At 43.8% G+C, this 22569-nt stretch overlaps 1 protein-coding gene and 1 long non-coding RNA gene across 3 annotated transcripts in view; one reads left to right on the top strand and one right to left on the bottom strand.

The window, feature by feature from the left end:
* LOC118229785 overlaps positions 1–230 on the top strand; it is a 44541-nt gene extending 44311 nt beyond the window's left edge. The window contains exon 3 of the long non-coding RNA XR_004765730.1: positions 172–230. This is a non-coding gene — a long non-coding RNA (uncharacterized LOC118229785). The remainder of the gene's footprint in view (positions 1–171) is intronic.
* A 5900-nt stretch (positions 231–6130) lies between these two features.
* Positions 6131–22569, bottom strand: part of LOC118229784 (pre-B-cell leukemia transcription factor 1) — a 75926-nt gene continuing 59487 nt past the window's right edge. Inside the window, exons 4-9 of one of the 2 annotated variants that reach the window (XM_035422132.1) lie at positions 19990–20180; positions 18519–18654; positions 17101–17260; positions 15201–15313; positions 13734–13823; positions 6131–10846 (exon numbers count right to left, since the gene is read on the bottom strand). In XM_035422132.1, the coding sequence (XP_035278023.1) occupies positions 10754–10846; positions 13734–13823; positions 15201–15313; positions 17101–17260; positions 18519–18654; positions 19990–20180 (783 nt within the window). In that variant the 3' untranslated portion in view covers positions 6131–10753. The remainder of the gene's footprint in view (positions 10847–13733; positions 13824–15200; positions 15314–17100; positions 17261–18518; positions 18655–19989; positions 20181–22569) is intronic. The other variant, XM_035422133.1, reaches the window with a different exon arrangement.

The following is a 22569-nucleotide window of genomic DNA, read 5'->3' as shown; positions in this document are numbered from 1 at the left end:
ATAACAGGCTTTGCAAATGTTCAGGTGGCATACAAATGGGAAAGAGGTGACTGCGATGGTCATGTCATATTATGACATCACTAATGACACCATTGACCCACCACTGTTGTGAAAGAGAATTAGGACAGAATTAACATTGGTGGTACATTAGACGAATGTTTTCTCATACAGAGACCAGGAGGAAACAAAACAGATGGCTATAATCATCTCACATGAACACAGGGCAAAGCACATCTTTTAGCAAAAAAAGGTAATGTAATTTTTTGCATAATCTTTATTGGCGCGTGTGCAATTTCCAAAATTAGTTCATCATCAGACCACAACTATCACAGTTTTTGAGAATATTTGTTAAATCAGATAAGGTTTTCAGAAGTATTTTTTTCCTAATGAGTACACGTTTATTTAGTCCCAGGGCATCTCTAAAGCAGAGAAAAAGAAGAAGGAATATCTGCTTTTGGTTGGAGGCACTGCATATGTGCGTCTGGGACGGCACTGAAACCAAATGTGACAACCGCCGCCATTCTCATGCACAGCCCACGCCTAGAAGAGACTTCAGCATGGGATGGAGACACAAATGCGCACAGAAACGCAATGGCAAAAAACGCAGCAACAACCACAACGACAACCACAAGAACAACGCATGCAAATACATGCTGGGACATGCAAGTCGCACCCACAAGCAACCATGCACATTCAGCCATAATTAAGCAAATGGTGGCACACCGTTAAGTGTAGATGGTACAAAGAAAAATATATCAATCACAAAAAAACCATCAGAGAAAATACCCACAGTCTGTCTTCGATCTGTTTTCTGTTATTCATTATTCACTATTCCCTCAGTAGCCACTAACTTTAAAAGTTATGTGTGTATAGTTTTCAAACACGCCAAACCAGCCACACTAGGTTTTACCCTGATACCATTCCAAGAAGCCACCAGTTAAAGTAGCCACATGGGGATGGTTTCTTTCGTCATTAGCTAATTACTTTTGCTCTTTGTGAATCCTTTGCTTGTAACCAGCCACAAGATGAGCAAGCTTGTGTGTATTTTCTACACAAAGGATACAACATGTTTATCATACACAGCTTACGCTTCATTAATATACACAGTTTATTGTAATATTTAGTGGAGCAATGAAGCTTGCGTACACTGATACTGTAAGTAGTCCCATTGCTGCGATCCACCAGGGACTTGAACTTGAAACCTCCCAGCCCTTTCACCACTGCACTATACCACATCAACATACAGTACACAGGATAACTCTCAAGAGAAGACCACTTCATTGCTTTCAAATAGAGTTAGGCTCCTACACATGCAAGATGACATGTTATGATAATGCCAATCTTCACAAGAGAGAAACAAAACCAGAATTAAGCAGCAAGATGTGGTTTCCTTGTTTCCCCTCTAGCTTTTGCCTTGGTAATCCCTATAAGAGTGAATATTCCCCATTCAATATTTAAAACATGTTTCGGGTGATTTAGGGATTTGTGTTCTGTGGAGATAACAGTAGAATGCTACTTACTTTTAGCAAGTGTCTCCAGGCCTTTTATTCAATCCAAGTGTTATTTGCACTGTATTCAAAATCAGTGTGGAAAGAAGTCCATATCTGGCTCATTAACACAAGAAAGCTTTAGGCAAACATCATAATGCCACATTGTAAATGATGTAAAGACACCCACACATGAACACAGAAAACCTTATTTTTCATTGGTTATGATGTACGAAATTCAAAAAGTATTTACTGTTTAAAGCTCAAAGGCATTGTGACATGGATTGAAGTAAGTCAAATTTAGCATAGCAAAGGATTTTTTTTCAAATTATATTTATTTCTTTACAAATGGGCTTTTAAAAACTTAAAATTAGCTGTTGGTAATACAGTTTCTGCCGCTACTATACAGTTAATGCCATAGAAAAACTGAGCATGTTGTATCTGCGGTTTAACAATTATATCCCACAATGCATCGTTCCATGATTTTGTGCAACAACTGAGGCCAATGGAAGTGTTTGTTTTCGTATGAGCACGATACTGACATATCACGGCTTCAATCTGCGCGAGTCAGAAACACAGTTGTGTTGGCAGGTAGGCCTACCCTTGGTGGAAAAACTCACAGATTGCACCTCGGAATTGTGTGTCCTCTCCCGATATTACCGTGCCTCGTCTCCTGCCCTGTGATTTCTATCCCACTGGGTTCCTCGCTGCTGCCAACTTGATCGGCTTCCAAGTCCCGAGTCTCCAGAGATGACACCAGCAACTGTTCTCCGGTTCAGATACACAGCACAGCAATTAATTAGATCTTGTATCGCACGCTATTACAGCCAGGCAAGCATCCCCGGTCTAAAATGCATTTTAAGAGACACTTCCACGGCCCCCATGAAAACAAACAATTTATTTTGAAAAACAACGCATATCACTGTATTTTTAATTTATTTATTTTGATAATTATTTGAGTTTGGATTTATCATGATCATAAGAAACATTCACTGGAATGCAGCACGCAGTGGTGAATGCCTGCCAATGCCAGCCCGAAAGACATTCATGAAATATCTTGATGAATATGAAATTTCCTAAACTTCACATTACACTGGAATTAGTAGGTTGAAGCGCATTCAATTAAACTCTCAGCCTCTTTCAGAGGTGGTTCCTTGACAGGCATTTGTTTGGTTTCCATGGCGTCCAGACCTGAGCCGCTTTGAGCTCAATTGGACGTTGTCTTTTCAATCATCACAAAGGAGTGTGACACGAGTCTCGGCTGTCAGTCGGTTGCCCTGACTCACGTCAGATAACCCTTTGCAGCTAGATCAGCTGGGGGAATTTATCCAGTAAGCACCTCCGTTAGGCCAGAAGATCTCCCATTATCTCCTGCCCTGCAGTCTCTGTTTTCGACGGGTGTCTGCTTCATGCCTTGCCACCCGGGGCGGAGTAACCCACACAAGCCCCTCGCCGGTGGTAATGCGGGCGCGACGAAATGCGCTAGGCTACCTTCCGCCGGCCGACACGTTGTCTGTGGAAATGATTTCGGAAGCAAAGCTGAGGGGAAAAGGCCTTCATTAGCCGGTTTACCGCGAGATAGGCCCGGGAAAAGAACCAGCGGGGCCCCTGCGAATGTAACGCGGGGCCGATTCTCCGTTTTCAAATGCATATAAACGATGACATTTCCACCTGAGACTTTGGCGGCTACAGCCCACCCCGCCTCCCCAGAGTTGGAGAAGAACAGACGCACATTTATTTGAATAAAGCAGCTGGGAGGGGTGTGATATTGGACTGGTATTAGACTGAGCGTGTGGGAAGCAGATAATTCCTGAGGTTTTAGAGAGCGCTGTTTGGTCGCGTTGATGTGGGAATTCCGGGCGGCTCCTGCGCGCGGAAGATACAGCGGATTTCCTATGCGGTCTGGAAGCCGCAGATATTGCCGTGTTATTTCAAACACAAAAGGTCAGGTACGAGTCGGTATAATGAGTGACAAAGGAACCACCTCAGTTATTAGGTAGTGGGCACCGGTGGCTGGAATTAAAATGATTCCTCTGATGATGTCGACACGTGCTTCCCTTTGTTCTTATTATTCTATTCAGAGAAATGGCGGGGGAAGCTTTGTCTCAGTCTCAGCCTTCAAACATCTTTCCATCAATCTGGCATAATATCCTTGCATATTTTCAATGGATTTTTTTGCCCCTCTCTTTTTAATAGGCATGCATATTAATAGCTAGCATTTCAATAACAAATGTTACCATTGATATTCATCTTCTTAACAACCAAAGGCTACCGCAAACTCGTTTTGCAGTTGGTTTATCCCAAGTCCTGGAATTCTAGGTTCTGTGAGTAACACTGTCTACAGTTTAAAAAAAGAATAATTTTCCCATAACCTCGGAGGGCATACATCTCCCGGGTTAGCACACCGGATTCATTTTCAAACAAAGTGCTGTTTCGCCGGGAATGAAAAATAGGCCACAGCGGGAATTTAAATAGCGGCCATCAATAAATATCACCACTTTAGATTGCATTTATCTTCCTTACTTAATGCATTTCCCAGTTGCCCGTCCCTGCCTGCTGACCTTTGCAGTGAGCCTCCTGAAACAGCAGATACCACAAAACACTTTGTTTTGCACTCCATTTATTTATGGACTGCGCCGACTGCAAGGGAATGGATTAAAAGAGCGGTGGAAATGTCAGATCGCTCGGTGGGAGCCTTCAATCGCTCCGTATGGGGCAGAGCGCGAGCCGGCCCTCAGCCATTAGGCGCAGCATTACTCTACATATTAAATACCACCGACTCCCCGCTTCCGAAGCTGTTCTGTTTTTAAAAAAATGAGCAATAGCCGCGGATCGATTTGTAGCCTATGTGGAGGAATCTGACAACCTTTTCCGTTTCCTTTCTCAAATACCGTAACAAAAATGTAGCTCTTTGTATCGTGATAAAACAATTGACTGATTTGAAAATAGGTGACCGGTGTTCGCTCAAAAGATTCTTTCACCGGAGAAAAAAAGAAAATGCTATTTTCTAGTACCTTTTCGCGAAAATGTAGAAAACAAAGATTCCTTGGGGGGCTTGAATGGAGGAAACATAAAAAAGCAAAACACGGTTTGTAGAAAATCACATTATGAAATGAATGCACACAATTACCTTGCTTGCAAAACAATATTTTAAAAAAAGCTTACAAAACAAACGCATGACAACAGTTCTCTCCTTTAATGTGTCAGCTGCTTGGGAAAATTCCTTTGATATCAACGAGACGGCATTCCCACATAATTGCATTTGATCATGTTGTCACTCCCACAGGCACCGTCGTGCTCTGTGATTTCACCCCTCCACACATTTGGAAACCATCGCTAATCCCGAAGTTGGTGGGATCTCTCCCTCCCTTCTCCCCCTTTCCTGCAAAGTTCAAAAGAGAGCTAGACTGGGGGAATGGAATCAGAAATCCCTTCTCATTTATCTGGAGAGGAAGATAAGTCGGCGTTCCCCGAGGTTTCCAGGCTGTGCAAACATAAATCGTGCCTTGGAGGGACCGGCGTCTCGGGAGGGTGAGGAGGGAGGATTCATAGTCCCTACCCTCCCCAACAGCCCCGGCGCCTTCCCCTTTGAAGACAGTGAGAAAACACGCCCTGCCTGTACGTGTAAAGAAGCGGGCGTCGCCGATCACGCCGTAGTTCCTGCCGCTAACGTGCTAGGATGTCAGGGGGAGCCTTTGGCCATCGGGGAGGTGAGAAGCCCGACAGACCCGCGACGTGTAAATTCTCGTGTCCTGCGGTATCTATTGACCCTGGCCCAGTTCACACTGTCCAAGAACATAGGACAATTTGAGTGACTGAAATTACATCGCACGGCCCCTTCAGTGACTAAATCGACCACGCCACTTAGGCTGTCATGGCGTTTTAACAGCAAAAGGCTTTGAAGGAAGATTACAAAATTTTTTTTTTTTAGTATTAGCAGTGGATGTAATTCCAGTAATGTTTTCTACCCTGTATGTTGGAATCTAGAAATCACTCAGATTCCCACATCCCTCCTTCCCCCTCACCCCTACCCCCAAAGTGTAGATTTTCAGGTAGGCCTAACTACAGAAGTGTCAGCTGCATTTTTATCACATGCATTCTGGGGAACACTTAGATGCATATAAAAATGCATATCTACATGCAATGCGATTTTGTTTTTTATCAGGACATTACCTCTGATGCCCACTGCTTAATGTTCACCTTCATTGAAGTCAGTTGGGCTTGCTGCAGGATTAAAATCCGCTGTTTTGGAAGTGCATTCTAAACACATCCTCCACTGGGAGACTCCATTAATGGTTTGTGTAATGGTGGAGGGGCAGGGTTGTGTAAAGGATCATGACATCATCACGACCATGTGACCAGAAGCTTAAAATGGCTGCCAGTTAAACCCCTACACAACCTCAGTCAGTATCTCAAGTCATCTTGGTTTTATAAGTGTTTTTTTTTTTTTTCAATCAAAACCAATGATGCTACAGTGCAGAGAAGGATTGACTTAATACATATTTCAGAGGTTTCATCAGTCTACACTGTAGGTATTAATGCATTAAAAGTATCGTTGGTGCTTGTTTTGGAAGCTAATCTCGGTGTCGCTGAAGACTAAAAGGCAATTGCTTCATTAAAATAAAGACCAAAAACCACTGTGCAACAAAAGAAACTATTTATTTGTAGTATGCATTACCAGTACAAATTAAGAGACCATAAAACCTACACCTTGATATTTTTTCTCCACAGAACACAAGAGTTTTAAGTTGGAATCAAAAAGACACTAGTTTTGTGTTTCAGTTTGTATACCTTTTTACATATGCAGAGGTCTTAAAAGTTAAAACTGTGCCAAAGTCAGGCTCAGTGATTTCACACTCTGAAATCTTTATAAAAAAAGAAGAAACATTCAAAACACTGCATTTTTTAATAAAGAACAAAAGACATGCAACAAAGAAAACATTTGATGTTTTACAAATTGCTCAGCTTTTTTTGTTTTTGTTTTTTTATTTATTTTTTTAATTTTTTGCAAAAACTGAAAGCATCATTACATGAAGCTTTTAATAATATGGTGGCATTGGACAGGCAACGTGTAGAGTACTGTAATAAAACAAAATAACTCGGAGAGGGGCGATCTGCTTCAATGGTCCTTGCACAGACCCAGTCAACAAAATAGTTTCAGCATTTCATCATAGAACAGAGGGGAGGGTGGTTGGGACTTCAACTCCAAGCAATAAAATCATATTGAAGCATACTTTCTGCAGCAAATAAGGTCATTCACGTGGAGAAACACCCCAAAACGTTTTCCATTTTACTGTATGACTAACAGTAAAGCTTCAAGTGTAAGTACAGCTACTTTGAGATAAAAAGATTTGAGTGTGAACTGTGAATTAATGAATGATGAGTAATCTTTCTGCAGTTCTACGAAGGACTTCAATTGCTTATAGAGCACGTAAATAATATAGCTGCATTCTAATGACTTGATGAAGGATTTGGAACATATGCGTTCAAATCTATATCACATATAAAAATATATATACATTGTCAGACGGTTCAAATGGTTTTGCTTCAATTCCCACTCACAATAGATGCATTTAAGTATGTTTTTAGAGATGCCATTATTTTTTCTTACTTAATGTTGTCGAAAAAACAACACTGACAAGCCTTCATCAGCGACATGATAGGGTGACTTTTACCACACTGGACACAAAAAGTAAAGCCAGTGGATTATATAGGAAAATGCACAAGAATTTCCTCCCCCTCTTCCGCTCTCTATCTTCCATTAAATATTTAGCTGCAATGATTTGAAAAAAATTGACACCATCCCTTTTCAACAAAGCAAACCAAGAACAAAGGTGCACATATACATATACATAGCATTCTTGAGCTAATTCACATATGAGAATAACAAAATAATGGTGTTAGTCCCACACGGTAAGACGGCAAATTTGCAAAACTTTTCAAAATGAATGGGGAAATAAACGTGTTGTCAACCACAATGCAAGGACGCACAAAAAATATATATCAAATCCATATCGGTATCTGTTCCACAATGGTTTAATCCTGTTGTTCTACAAACACGATTTAATTATAAATGCTTTTGAGGTTCTGTGAATTCCAGAACTTTCACACAATAAACATTAGCACTGGCGATAATGGCAGAAGACAACTTTTACTTATGATGAACTGTTAATAAAGCTGATAATGTAGGCAAATGTAAATTTTTGGAGTTTTTGGTATCAAAGAAATGGTCTGGTTAGAGGTGTAACCATGTAAGGGAAGGCAAGCAGTAGAGGACTCAGTAAACTTCATAAACATAAATTTGAGAGTGACAAAATGAAGCAAAACGGAACACAGCCATTACGATTTCACATTTTGGATTTGTTTGCCTGCTCAACAATATATAAGATGGTTTATTGCAAAATATGTTAACGAGCACTGTTCAGGGTTCTTGAAACTTGTTTCCACTGAATCTTGGTAAATAAAAACCCTTTTTTTTATTGTTTTTCTCATTTCAGAGGAAAGTCAACTCAGGGCCATTGTGTTGGATGGTTGTGCCCTGGTATTACCTGAATAGACAGAGCCAAGAGTGACTGTAGAAATGTCCAAATCCTATTAGCTTAATGACTTCCACATTTAAGTAGATTCTGGCAAGATGTGATTTAATGCGCTGAGAAACAAACTCAGTTACCAAGACCCTCGACAGACATAAATATATTTTCAACAGAAATTAGAACTGTATTGGATTTTCCGACAACATTATTTTCAATTAACTAGTAGTAGTCTGATTTTAGGTTGGAACTTTGTGGGACCAGTTTTAAACGGTCAGCAAAGAAACAGGGTGTACTGTACAGAGCTAATACTGAACAATGATGCAAAACGTACACTAGCAGTGTATTTCAATGTCCACATATGTGTAGCACTTCATAGAAACGAGACCAATAACTTTTTACAGGTCAGCTTATGATTTAAAAATCATTTTCTTATGCACATATTACACAAGTGTTTTGGTTAACAGCAGCATTTGGCTAAAATGATAAATCGTATATATAATGCTTCCCTTGTGATATTGCATTTCAAAACTAATTGTGAGTGTGCACCGAATCCAGAACCAGTCAGAATCCAGAAACAGATGATTCTCATAGTCCATATTCTCACTGCTGGAAATTTAAACTCGTATGTGGCACACCGATCATGTGGACCTTTCATGTATTCACTGGAAAGCGCAACTTTTGAAGGAGTCACTTTGATAAGGCTGGAATTACAGGGACTTTTGTACTGATATGTTAGAATGGGTTATAGAAATGGCCCCACCCCTGATTTTAAGAGGCAGTGTGCACCCGGCACTCAACAGCCCCATTCAGGGATAAAGACCCAGATGGCCGAGGGGGGGGGGGCAAGAGATATTCTAAAAAGAAGAATAATAAAAAAATAAAAAAGTCAACTCAGCTGCAAGCCCATATTAAATCCAATCACAATGTGCTTCACTTTAACACTCCAATAATGAAGCAGAGCAAGTCATAGTTCTTTCATTACTTGGACAAGAATTTTTCCATTTCTCGGAAATCGCAACACATGTTAAGGAACTAACTTAATTCAGCTTGGGGGAAATAGGAGAAAACCTAATCAAACAGGCGTTATGTTACTGACACGAGAACGTGACATTCGTATGGAAGCACTATGAAAGCATGTCCTTACAGTACCATAGCGCTATTCCTCAGCATATTTGGAAAACTTTAAGACAGAGAACAACATGTTAAATCTTAGATTTTCAGGGAAGTCAGCCATTGAGGACAAGGCGTATTGTAGTTGGAGAGAATCCAGGCCCTATGGTCACACACCAGGACTTGACTGCGCATGTCGTCCATAAGAAATTCAGCTGAGCAGAGAAAATTCAGCACGATACTGTATGAATGTTTATGTGTTTCTTGCCTGTTCTCTTTGTTCTGTTGCCTTATATAAAAAGATGGCTGTCTTAGCAACAGTACAGAGCCACTTTCATCAGTTCCTGCTTCCTGCTATGCGTCTCCAGGCCTTGTACTTTAAAACACAGATTAATGGTATTTTAACAGTGCAATTTTCCTGTTAGACGGACAATTGCTTTAGCAGAAAAAGGAACGCCGTGCGTCATTCATACGTTGGCACAATTTCTTGTTAGGTTTTTAGAAGCTTACATATGTTGCAACTCCATCATAGAAATATGAAAATGTAAACCATAATTAAAAAGTAATTGTGAAACGAGGGGTGGAAGGGGGTGTCGGACGGCAATGTCGGAACAAACTTTCAAAGCCCTGCTAATGCATGGTGTTTACTTGCGCTACAGTACTCAGTACGCTGGGATGGCACACCCAGCAGACACACTACGCTGGTGAGAGGTGACGCGCAGGACCTGTTCTCCTGGCGGCTTCATTAGGTGCCCTCTCACGATCTGCAGCCCCGTCCCCAAAAAGTCGCGGCGTTTATCGAGACGCGCCGTCGCATCAGTAAGCCATGCAAAATGGACAATAATTTCCCCTCTGTTTGTTCTAGGGAAAACATCAAATTGACTTTCTTTTCTTCCTGTTGTTTTTTTTTTTTTTGAAAAAAAAAAAAGCTATTTGTTTTCAGCTCTGGGAAAGGGACAACGTAAATACTCTGACAGAAAAAATAAACGGCGTCTGCAGCTATAGAGGTGCGCGGGCGAAGATAAACGTCGGATGGAGACGGAAGAGTGTCCTTTAAAATCTAACCATCTGGAATGACAAGAGTGGTCAGGTACCGCGACTCCCAAGTAGTAACAAAGTTTCAGAGAACAAAATGCTTTTTAAAAAATTTTTTTGTTTTTGTTTTTGTTTTGTTTTCGCAGAGAGGTAGTGTGAAAGCATTTAAACTGAAATGCAAGTGTTGCCTGTTGCTTTCATTATTTCGTTTGACATTTGACGTGTGAGCTAATTACTCAGGTGAACTGGGTCGTCTAGATACATTTTTTGAAAACTTTACAAACATGTTTGTTGCTGTGAACTCACTAAATCTGTATTGCAAATGTTCCACAGTACCGGTTTTGTTTCTTCCTAATTTTTTCATACCCAGGGACAAGCAATGTCAAGATGTGTGTGTGTACAGTTTTGTTTTTACAGCATTCCCGAAAGAAAGGGAAATCCTATTTTGTTACTGGGGGGGGGGGGGTTTACCTCCACTCTGAGTGGGGGGTAGGGGTGGGGGGGGGGGGGTCACTGGCAAGGCAGAGTGTTTGCGGTTCTTGTTGGGAGGGGTGTGCGGGGGGGTGGGGAGGCTGTACGGTAGAGGGATCAGTTGGAGGTATCGGAGTGGACGCTTCCCGGTCCTTCTGTGGGCGAAGTCACTGATGAGGGTGTTGTAGCATCTTGCCAGCCACCGTTTGCCTGTGAATTTAAAAGGGAAAAGGAGAAGAAGGCTTTAATCCCCAGGGTACATGCCTGAAAGTAAGACACAACGCAAAGAAAACCAAGCGGAATGTGAGTTAGAGCACTCACTCCTTATGTTGTGATGGCATACTTACTGCTTACATTTCATTTTCTTTACATTTTCATGCATTTAAATTATTGATTTTGTAGTAATCCAAGGCTGTTATTCTGATTTGTCCAAACCCAATACCCACATTTGAGACCGTTAGAATTTCCGGGGTAATTAAAATGTTTTGGTTTTTTTTTTGCATCAATGAAATGTTCAGCCGTTTACAATAATGAGTTGCAACATTCAGGCCAATTCTGAGATGTGTAGCTTTTTTTATCTTCACAAAACCAAACATCCCAGTTCCATCAGTGAATGGACCCAAAATCCTTGTCACACAGGCAATTTAGCTAGTCTGCACAGCACTAGATTACATGTCTTTAAAATGCTAAAATATACCAGCCAAAGCAAGTCAAATTAAAAGGGGTATTCAGCCACCCTGTCAAAAAAAGTGATTTAAATGAGACAATAAGCCTAAATTACATTATTGAGGATGTATCCAGCGCCCTCTGAAACAAAACTCAAAAGACAGGCAACGGAGGAATCAATTATAGCAAATTATCACATCGGAGATTGGGAAGAGAAATATAATGGGAAACATGGAAGCCATTTCAAATCCCCCAGACAGGCCTGCTAAAGAGCATTTAGGACATTAATAGCAATTTCCATGCCATCCGAAATGGCTGAAAATGGTCTTTGGCAGCCTCTTATTTCAAAGGCTGTTATTTAAGAAGGAAGCGGTCTGCAATCACACGGAGAGAAGAGAAAAGAAAAGGAAAAAAAAAAAAAAACTTTTAAAATGTTCAGCTTTGGTGCCACTCCATTTCAAAGTCACAATTGCCGTTCTGAAATACAGCCTTGCATCGCATGCGTGCGAGCGTCGTGCGTTGGCTTGATCATTAGCCTAATTAATGTCTTTTTGAAATTGCATGAATAGGGTCAGACTACACCATTTTAAATCATCACTTGCAAAAAAAAAAATATTTATCATGTCTGATGGTACAATATGGGGTCTTTCATGTAAATAGCTTGTAATGTGAAATATTATTTCATATATGAAACCATTAAGTGCTTTTTGTGTATGTAGTGGAGAATTAAAAATATGGCAATTCCAAAATAGGTTGCTTCATTTCCAAATGCATGGCTTTTTATGTATGAAAAAGTATATATTTTACAAACACTTGACTGCTTTAAAATTGGAAATATATATTATATATATATATATATGTCAATTCAATTGATAATAAAGACTTACGCTATCCATCAACAAAGTAAATGGAGCTGTCATTGTTAAATTGAAATGAAGAAAACTACATACTTTCTAGAGAAATCTGAACTAGTGAATATCAATCACAATGCCCAGAAAACTATACTACTTGAATAAAAAAGCACCAGAAATATGTTCTGAAGTCATATTGTCTATTTTGATTGCTCCCCTTTAAGTTATAGGCACTAATCTAAACATGATATGCAATTCATTATAGATTTCAAAGTAGACAATGATCTCACCAGCTTTCTTCTGCTTTGCCTTACAATCTACAATGTTTAATACAACATAAAAATATTATATACATATAAATAAGCACACCAAATAATTAAAATTAAACTCAATAATTTATAGAATTACAAATATATAAATATGAAAATGGAAATAATGATTTAAAGCTGCTGTGCTGGATTCGGGGTGCAGCTGAATTGTCTGGCTGTGGGGAAGCAGGCTAACGTCGCGGGGGGTAACAGTATCCGTGGAGACAGCTGACTGTCTGGATAAGGAGGCCGCATACGTTACTGTTCCCTCCGGTTTATCGCAGACCGCCCGGCAGGAACGGGCTCTCCTGTCCCCCGGAAAACACACACAGCCAAAAAAAACGCCCGGGAAGGGGTTTGAATACATTAAAAAAATAAAAATATAAAAAATAAAATAAATAAATTCTTCCCAGGACAGACGTAATTTCATTACGGCGAGCGCGGCGAGCGGAACGGAGCGGGAGAGCGGTGGCGGTCCCCGCCCTCCCCTCCCGCCGCGCAGCGTGGCGGCCCCCCCGCTGTCAGTGCCATTAAGACGGCAGACGCCTGATCGGGCCGATGTGCTTGGATCGCTGTCCCGAGCCCGCGCTCAGCTTTCCCCCGCGACTGTCTTATCGATTTCCCTCGTCGCGACACGCCACGTCGCCGCGCATTTCGCACGCCCCGCGCCGCGGCCGCCGGCGTTCCCCGAAAAGCTGCGCGGGAAGAAAAAAAACAAAAAAAACGCCGCCGTTCGTTCCCTCCCCCTCCCACTTCCCCCGCCGGCTGGCAGATTTATTTTTAGAGGGGGGCTGGCGGTGGAATTCGGGGGCTGCTTTCTCCACGGACGCCGTCCCTTTCGTGGGAAATCAAGGGGCCGGACATTTTATTCGGTGACATCGGGGACACCCGGAGCGGCGGTAGGTGTCACCTGTTTCCCCGGCTCCTCTCGGGGGGGGGGGGCCTGGCGAGCGTGGCGCCGCAGGTGCCGCGGCAACGCTGATGCCCTCTGACAGGCTAAGACGGCAGCTGCCTGCGCGCCGCCCGCACGCCGCCCGCCCACTACGGTCTCCCGGTTACCGCGGGCAGCCGACGCCGCCGCCGCCGCCGGCGTGACCGATGCAGACGCAATCAAATGGGTGACCGTGAAGCTTAGACAAGTCCCGCTAAGTGGCATTCCGAGCCCTATGGCTTTGAAATAATTGGCGGTGGGAGTGAAGTTTACCACAGAAGAAGAAAAAGTGGAGGGGGTGGGGGTGGGGGGGAGAAAAAGAAAAATTTTATTTTTCTTACATTGATGCCCTGCGGACTGTACATCTGGCTCGCTGCCAGTCCGTCACTGTATCCGCCTGTCTGACTGATAACATGGCGAAGGGTATCCACCTGAAACACAAGGAAACACAAAACAAAACAGAAAGCAGGGTTAAGAGGAAAAAAAGCCCTGAATCTCAAAGATTTTGAGTTGGGGTGGGGGTGGGGGGGGGGGGGGGGGGGAGAGATCACTGTGATTGTGAAAGGGTGCTCCACATGGTGAAGGTCACATGCACAAAAGCCGGCATAAAAAAAGAACAACACAGCATCTATCACACAAATAGCCAACATACGCTCTGCCTACAAAACGACCTGCCCTGCTAAACATTAATAAATGCTAACGGTAAGCTATGTATGTAATACATACCATTTATATGTGTGTGTGTGTGTGTGTGTATGTATACATACACAACCATTTTTCAAATGTCATTGCTGGGGTGCTGAAATTAGTCAAACTCACACCACACCAGATTAGAGGCAGTGGCCATATATCACAACTCTCTGACCACGAGAGTCATCCGAACGGCTTCTGGAGCTGTACAACAACTGCATGACCTTGGACAGAAGAAGGACGCTGGGTTTGCCAAAGTATCAACCCAGAGGACCTTCACATGGGCCTACAGGCCTATGGACTCCTCCTTGGCTTATCCGTGAAACGCCCGCAGCGTCAGGGCAAATAATTCATACGAGGGAGGAGAGCCGCACGGATTCGGCAGACGCGTCGCTACCGGGAGAAACCGGAGAGGCTCTCGTTGAGGAACAACACGCCGTCCGACCTGCTCTAGCGTGCGGGACAAGGTCAGGCGGCCAAAACTGCGCCCCCAGCAAAACGGACGCCTCGTCGCGATGAAGTCACAGGGGCAGACGGGTGTTGCGTTGGTTCCAAAAATGTCTGCGGTCATTTGGTTCTCTCTCTTTCTTTTTTTTAGGTAGATGACAATGGCCTCAAAACTATGCCAGCAGCACAATGCTGAGAGCTCACAATGTACTCTGCCGACCCACAAGGGAGGGAGCCTTCCGAGGACAACTACAATGAATTGATGCACATACTGTACTTTTATTGTCATTGATAGCATACAGTATTCTCCTCCATGCGGAGGGACTCCTCTTCCCCCTCCGACTGGTCTTCAGCAACACAAGTGTCAGCATTCATTACAGAACCTCTGCCCATGACTACCATTTCCCCAGTGACTCATGGAGCGGACGATAAATTACATTCCCACAAAATCTATTTGCACGGTACTAATTTAGTTATGCCTTCTTTGGGAGAGGGAGCAACTCTGGTATCTTATCCTTATCTGTGTTCATGCAGTGGCCGCTCGGTACTTATGACTCTGCACACGGTTTGGAGTTTGGGGAATATATACAGATGGTTAAGGACTGAGACACACAAGCTCTCTCCTAGCCTCAGCCACGCCCTTTAGCCACCGAACCACAGCGTTTCCCTACCTGCGACTGCACGTTGGCTCCCACCTGGGCCCCTTGGTAGGAGTCCCCATTGAGTGACTGCACGCTCATGAACAAGTCTCCAGAATTTGACATGTTAAAAGAGCCGGCAGAACCTGGAAGGAGAGAGTGAGCACCTGAATCACAGAGAGAAAGGTCCAGCAGCCCGCCATGCAGAAGCAAGAGGGCAGGCCGTGCGTGCGTGCGTGCGTGCGTGCGTGCGTGCGTGCGTGCGTGCGTGCGTGCGTGCGATCAGAGAGCAGCCAGCGTGAGCAGGAGCGGGGGGAGCAGGGGGTAGGGGCAGAGCCAGGGTGACCGCGGAGGGAAGAAACTAGATGGCGCTAACGCTAAGGGCTCGTGGACAAGCTCCTCTCGACGCTGAGTATCGATCTCGCTCGCGTCAATGCCGGCGGAAATTACGAGCGCGTTTCTGAGCGTGGAAGATGTGCGGCAGCAGACCAGCAGAGTTTATTCGGTATTGTGTCCAATGCACTGCGTCAAATTGGCAAGCCCTGCACATAAATATGTACTATTACTTAAGAGACAGAGGCTCAAAATACTGAAAGATTTCACCCTTGCTAGGGTTCAACTTCCCAGTTGCAGCATTACTCAACGGTGGACATGTAGTTGTGGGGCGATGTCCTCTTAAACCTGGCTCATGAATTTAAGCAGAAACCCTGCAGTTTGTGTGTGTGTGTGTGTGTGTGGGTGTGTGTCAACTTCACGGGAGTAGCAGAAACCACACATTTTATATAGCTCGAAGGCCTCTAAAAAGATTGATTTTTGTTACTAGCAGTGGATCCAAAAAGGAAGTCCTAATCCAATAGGAAGAATTAAAGAATCCTCCTTGAGCTTTAATGGCACAAAAAACCCAGATGTTAAAAGGACCAGGGCTAAACTTAATTTGAAAAACGACGGATCCATAATCAAATACAGCTTATGACCCTATGACAAAGGACTCTGCTGCCTTGTCATCGACTTAATGGCGTGCGGGAGACCAACCAGACAACGGTAAAAGGATACGCGCGCATTTCCCTCGCAGATGGGTCAAAAATGGCCAAGCGCATTACGGAGATGACCGCATGCACGCAACTCAATATACGAAGAGAGAGGGAGCCGCGCGGAAGCATGTTAGAAACGGCGGTGTTAGTGAGCAAAGGGAAGCGCTGTCGTTAGTCGAGAGTGAAAAGCACAAGAGACTTGCTACTTGGAACGGGGCCCAGGTCAGCTAATCTTTGATCCGAACGTAATTTCCGACGATTGCTCCATCACGACAAGAAACGTATTCGTATTTGTCGATAGTATTATGTGACGTACATGCCAACAGTACTGTATGTCTTATTTTCTGAAGACCTTTGACACATTTCTCTTTACTAGGTACAGCAAGCTCAAATGACTTGACTGCATTAATTCACACATGGGGGATGGCAGTGTTATTGTTTTTACTCAGCTGGAATTTTTACAACATCGACCATATCAACAAGCCATTCCAGAAAATAATGTTCCATTTATAAAATTATCTCAACATGTCAAAGCAAAGCAAAAAATAAAATGGCAGACCAGTCAACGAATGGCAACTTTAATATGTTGACATTTTGTAGGGGATGGTGATGTACATTAAGGTCTTTGGAAGGGTTGACCACTTTCAGTTGTTGTAAGATTACCATATTATCATTTTTAAAAATCACCTTAGATGTTCTAGAGAAGGACAACTCAATTGCGGCTCGGAAGTACATGTACACAAGCTAAAAAATACCTTCACTACACAACAGATCTGTGACATAGTATTTAACTTTCCTACACCAGGGAAACAAAGACCCATCCATCTGACTCAGACTACACGTACAGTCCTCAGTGATTGCAGCTGAGAATGCTATGGGATCGGACTCTTCTCCGCACTCACCTGCCGAATTTGGGGTCGAGGGGGAGTTGGCTTGGCTGCCGTGAGCGGATACGTTGGCCGCGGTGACGGCTGTTTTGGCGGCATACATGTTGGCTTCTTCTTGGAACTTCCCAATGTTTTTCTTGTACCGGATTCTTTTGTTTCCAAACCAGTTTGATACCTGCAGATACAAAAAGGGTCCATACTGAGTCACAGGCCTGGACTGGGTCTTCTTATCATCTCAGAGGGCTTAAACCTTCATGTGGACATGCACGGTGAATTAAAATAATAATGTAATTTATTATTTATCATTTTTTTCACAGCAAAAAGCCCAGATGCTGCAGAGCTGCACATGCCAGCATTATTTATATTTGAAAAGATAAGGGAAGAAAATTATAGGCTTCAGGAATGCAATGACCTGTCAGTGCATAGATACACATAATCCACTAGCAGTGCATGATTCAGATGGAGCTGGGCCTTGGGTCAGAATAGGATGGAGCTACAGGGAAGGGTGTGTAACAGTTCCTGGAGTCTCCTAAAATTGGAACTGATGAAATCATCTGCACTCAAACATATATTCCACTGCTACTGATTTACCAAGGTACACCACAAAAATAACCTGGGGAAAGCCCCAAAAATGTATTATACATTAACCAATTAAAATCCCATCATTGGAAATGCTATATTTTAAACCTAAATAACAATTCATGTAATTTGTAATTTGTATATATAGCCAAGATAAAAACTCACATATTATTAATTATTACAAATAACTAATCTATATATACCTTTTTAAAATAAATGGTTGTACTGTTGCTACCGTAGATACATTATTATATAATTATTATGTATTGATGCTGGAAGTGCTTTTTTTAATATGCACATTTTACATCAACACATTTACTGCTGCATTTACGGATGAATATAAATCTATATAAATCTAGGTATGGCTTATACTTACTTTTTCCAGCCGCTACAAGCACCGACAAAAAAATAGAATTTCTGTATATTTTTCCATGTCCACACTGGCTGCTTTTTAAGAGCAGAGACCAAAAATGGACAAAAACATCAGAGAAAAAGTGTGACAGTTGAGTGACGCTTCATGAATTGCACATGTTACACTGTCAAACTCTGATTCGTACGAACCCATGAAAAGGCTCTGCCCAACAAAAACACTATGATTGACCAAACTGACAGTTGATAACCGATCAGCTACTTCACAAATCCCCTCATTTTGGAATTGAAATAGCCACACTCAAATCCACTGACATGTTAATCGCTCCACTTCTTCACTGGCAAACACAAAAGAGACAACCATCTGATTCTGGGAGCCAATGGACAGGTTAAACTATCGGACTTACAGTGCATTTCCCGTTCGAGGTGTCACAGGGCGGAGTGCGTTTCCTGTGTAAATGGGGGGGGGGGGGGGGCAGCAGTACCTGTGACACCGTGATGCTGCACTTTTTGGCCAGCTCCTCCTTGGCCTCCTCGCTGGGGTAGGGGTTGCTGAGGTGCGAGTAGAAGTACTCGTTGAGGATTTCCGTCGCCTGCTTGTTAAAGTTCCGCCTTTTTCGTCTGCGCCGGGAAGATAACGGGAAACAAGGACGTTAGCTGCACGGGTTCGAGGGCTGTAACGATCAAAGCTCTTTCACAAACTGCCACCGCTTCAGAAGTCACAGATCAGGCATTCAAAAATGGTAAATGTGGGGCTGCACTGTACAGCCACTGCAAAGACAGAGCAAAGTGTCAGGACTCGTAACATTTTCTTTTTAAAAATGAGCTAGCGGCAATAATGCAAATACCCAAATTCCCCAACCCACCCCACCCCATGCACTTCGACTAGGCGAGCTGGGTACAATTAAAGGCATGCTTCACCCTCAAAAGGGATTTTTTTACAGGAAGCAGTGGGCCGCTCAGCAGCGTCTCGACGGATAAGCAGATCAGCTTATTTCCGCGATATTTCTGTCCTCGCCCACCCCCCCCCCAAAAAAAAAAAAAAAAACCGGCCTCGGAAATGCAAATGCGCTCAGCGTGATCTCGCGGGTGCGCGGGATTAATCAGCGCTGCCGAACACGTCCCCGCCCCGCTCTAAGACAAACCTGGCAACCCAGGAATTATTCTCACACAAAATGGAAGGAGACACTCGCGGAAGCAGTTCGGTACAGCGGCGAGCCTTTTCATGTAAATGCTGAGGACAGATGGAAACTGCCCTCTAATACGCTGGGAATGGACGTGTACAACATCGCCGGGCGATGAGAGAATTGTTTGCGGTCGATTACAATTGCCGCTTTACATCTGTCCGTGAGGTTCGGAAAGGGGAAGGCTCGATGTGGATTCTGAAGAACTTCGCCAAAAATCTAAAATGGAAACATGTTTGTTCCTTATCTAATAGTTTACTAGACAAATGAATCTCCGCCGGGCTATTTTTCCAATTGAAAACATGTACGTGTGCCTGTTGTGAAACATTTAAACCGGGGGTTCTCAATCTTATCCAGAACGGGTCCGTGTGTAACAGCCCTTTCTGGATAATAACTGCAGACTCCTGATTTAAACCACTTATTTTTATATGAATATGTGAATTTTATTTGAAATTGAGTTCATATATGCATGCAAAAGATACGCACGCACCCTCACACGCACACACACACACACGCACGCACACACACTCAAGCACACACATACTCAAGCACACACACACACACGCTCTCACATACTTGCACACTCACACATGGACACACACATGCACACACACACTCACACACACACACACACACACACACACACACACACACGCACACACACACACACACACACACGCACACACAGAGACACACACACACACGCACACACACACACACACACACACAGAGACACACACACACACTCACACACACACACACACACACTGACCTGGCGTCGAGGAAGCGTGAGCGCAGGATCATGACGGCCTCGCAGGTGCTCTGCTTGAGCTGCATCTGGATGGAGCTGAACTTGCGGTGGATGATGCCCACCATGCGCTCGATCTCCTTGGGCGAGATGGGGCGCGTGCGGCTCTGCTCGCGTAGCAGGTTCATCACGTGGGTCGTGAACTCGTTGCACGCCTGGACGCCGGGGATGGGGGGGAAGGGGGGAAGGGGGGGCGGCACACAGAGCGAGAAGCGATTGGCGGAGGCAGCGACTCAGAAAAAATTAACACGTCCACATAAATGTTTTCACCCGTTTCAGTTTAGATAAGGATACCCTGCTTTTAGACAAACAATCATCTGCAGTGACAGCAAAGCGATAATTACACGGAAAGCTAGCTTGACTTCAGGTGGCAATACTAAAGAGATCAGTCACACGAAACACTGTGTAAAACTCATCCAGGTTAGCACACAGGAGGCAAAATCAGCCGAGAAACATGGGATTCATTAGAAATCAAACATATAAATCGTACAGAGCCACACAGCGCGTTCGGACGCTAGGGGAACACGGCTTTTAACCAGGTTCCGCCTGGGTCAGGCATCATTTCCAGGTGAGCACGCTTCACGTTGGGAAGACAGTGTGAATCCCCTCCTTGGCTTTGGAGAGCGACTGCTTTACATGATGAAAATGCGTCGGATGAAAGTGGCGCTCGGCGAAACAGACAGGGAGAAATGACAGCCCTTCGCCGCTGACAAGAGCTCCTGTTCACGTTCAGCGGTTTGAGACGTGAGCCTGCCGTAATGCAGCAGTCTTCTCTCCCCTTCTCTCTCTCCCTCCCTCCCTCTCTCTCTCTCTCTCTCTCTCTCTCCTTTCTATCTCTCTCCCTCGCTCTCTCTCCCCCTCTCTCCCTCCTTCCCATCTCTCTCCCTTGCTCTTTCTCTCCTTTCTCTCTCCCTCCTGCTCCCTCTCTCTTCCTCTCCATTTCCCCGTCTCTGCCTTTCACCCTCCCTCTCACCCCCACCTCCCTCTCCACCCTCCATTCTCTTTCTTCCCCCTCCATCTTATCTTAGGTTGGGACACGTGATTATTTCAGTCTTTTTTTTCCCAAGGATGAATATCCACTCAGGGACTAGAGCTCTGTTACTACTTCACCAGGGATACGGCCATCAAACCAAGAGAGCCCCAGTTAGCCCAATGATGGCTACACAATTTACATAATGGCAAAACACAGACATGCAAACACATATCTACATAGACACAGACACCCTATTACCGTTACATAGACCACACACAAGAGTCACACACAAAAATATAAATTATACAGACCCATATACACAAACATTCAAAATATAAGCTGAATATATAGATATATAAACATAACAAGTCACACGCCCATGCACACGCACATGCACACAATATCCCCTTAATCCCTAGACCAGACCACACAGCGAGGAGAAACCTCAAAGCCGGGCTGGCACCTGACTCTGGCCCAGACGGTGGCTTAGCCGGTAAAGTCCCATGATGCATTGGGCAGGGGCTGTAATTATGAGCAGGCTGAGGTCATCACTTGATATACTGAAACACAGCACTGTCCTCTTCCTGCTCTATACTGTCTGTGGTAGCACTGCTCCATAGCAGGTCATTTACACGCACATACGTCGCTTTGCTAAAAGCTACTGCAACTCACACAAAGAATAAACAAGGCTAACACCTTCCCTTATGCTATCACTACTTCATTTTATCTGTAACATCATTGTACATGATGTTATTAATCTTTTTCTATGAACAAAATCATATACAACATTCAAATATTTTGTACTTGGTAGTACAAACAGTTTGTACAAATGGTAGCGTTAGGTAGTACTTTCTTTAAAAACTATTAAAAAACTAAAAATGATAACATTTTTAAAAGAGATACAGCTCTTTAAATAAGGGAACTTTTGAATAGTCCGAAATGCTCAAGTCAGTGTATACTGTGTGGAACAGACCCAAAATAGATAACAATTTAACGTAAGTGACATCACACACGCAGGTTGTTTTGTCCTTCCTCCTTTAGTGATAGAAACAGGAACCTAGACGCCACTTGAATGAAAAGCTGGGATTTGATAACCTGACAGCCTTCCAGCAGATAAGACACATTAATAACAGATAAGACAACGCTGACAGGGAGGGGTGAACCCGCGCATCGAATCTAATACACACGCCAGCGATAATCTAAATAAAGCCTCTCCGCGCTCATTCCGAACGGCAGGCTCGCATTGGAGAACCTTTCAAACGCAGCCAAATCCCTCGTCGTGGAAAAACAGAGTCGAGCAGGCCCGTCTGGAGCAAAGGTGAACCAGGCTTCGCGGGAGCGCCATTTCTGACCGTGTCGCGGGTACACAATATTCGGTCTGACATATAGATAAAGAACGTGACACTTGCTCCCGTCTGTGTCCACTTCCACTACCTGCGGGGGTTAAAAACTCAGCAACTTAAGAATTCCGCAGACATCTTGCGACCCGTAGCGTAGGAGCCGTCCAATCGGGGCAAGGCTTGCTGTCTGAAGCCCGGAGCGGGTGAGGATTTGTGTTGTACCTGATGTAT

This window comes from Anguilla anguilla, chromosome 6, assembly GCF_013347855.1.
Source record: "Anguilla anguilla isolate fAngAng1 chromosome 6, fAngAng1.pri, whole genome shotgun sequence".
NCBI classification, from domain to species: domain Eukaryota; kingdom Metazoa; phylum Chordata; class Actinopteri; order Anguilliformes; family Anguillidae; genus Anguilla; species Anguilla anguilla.
The sequence above is the reverse complement of the archived record's forward strand: the minus strand, read 5'-3'. Positions and strand labels throughout refer to the sequence as shown.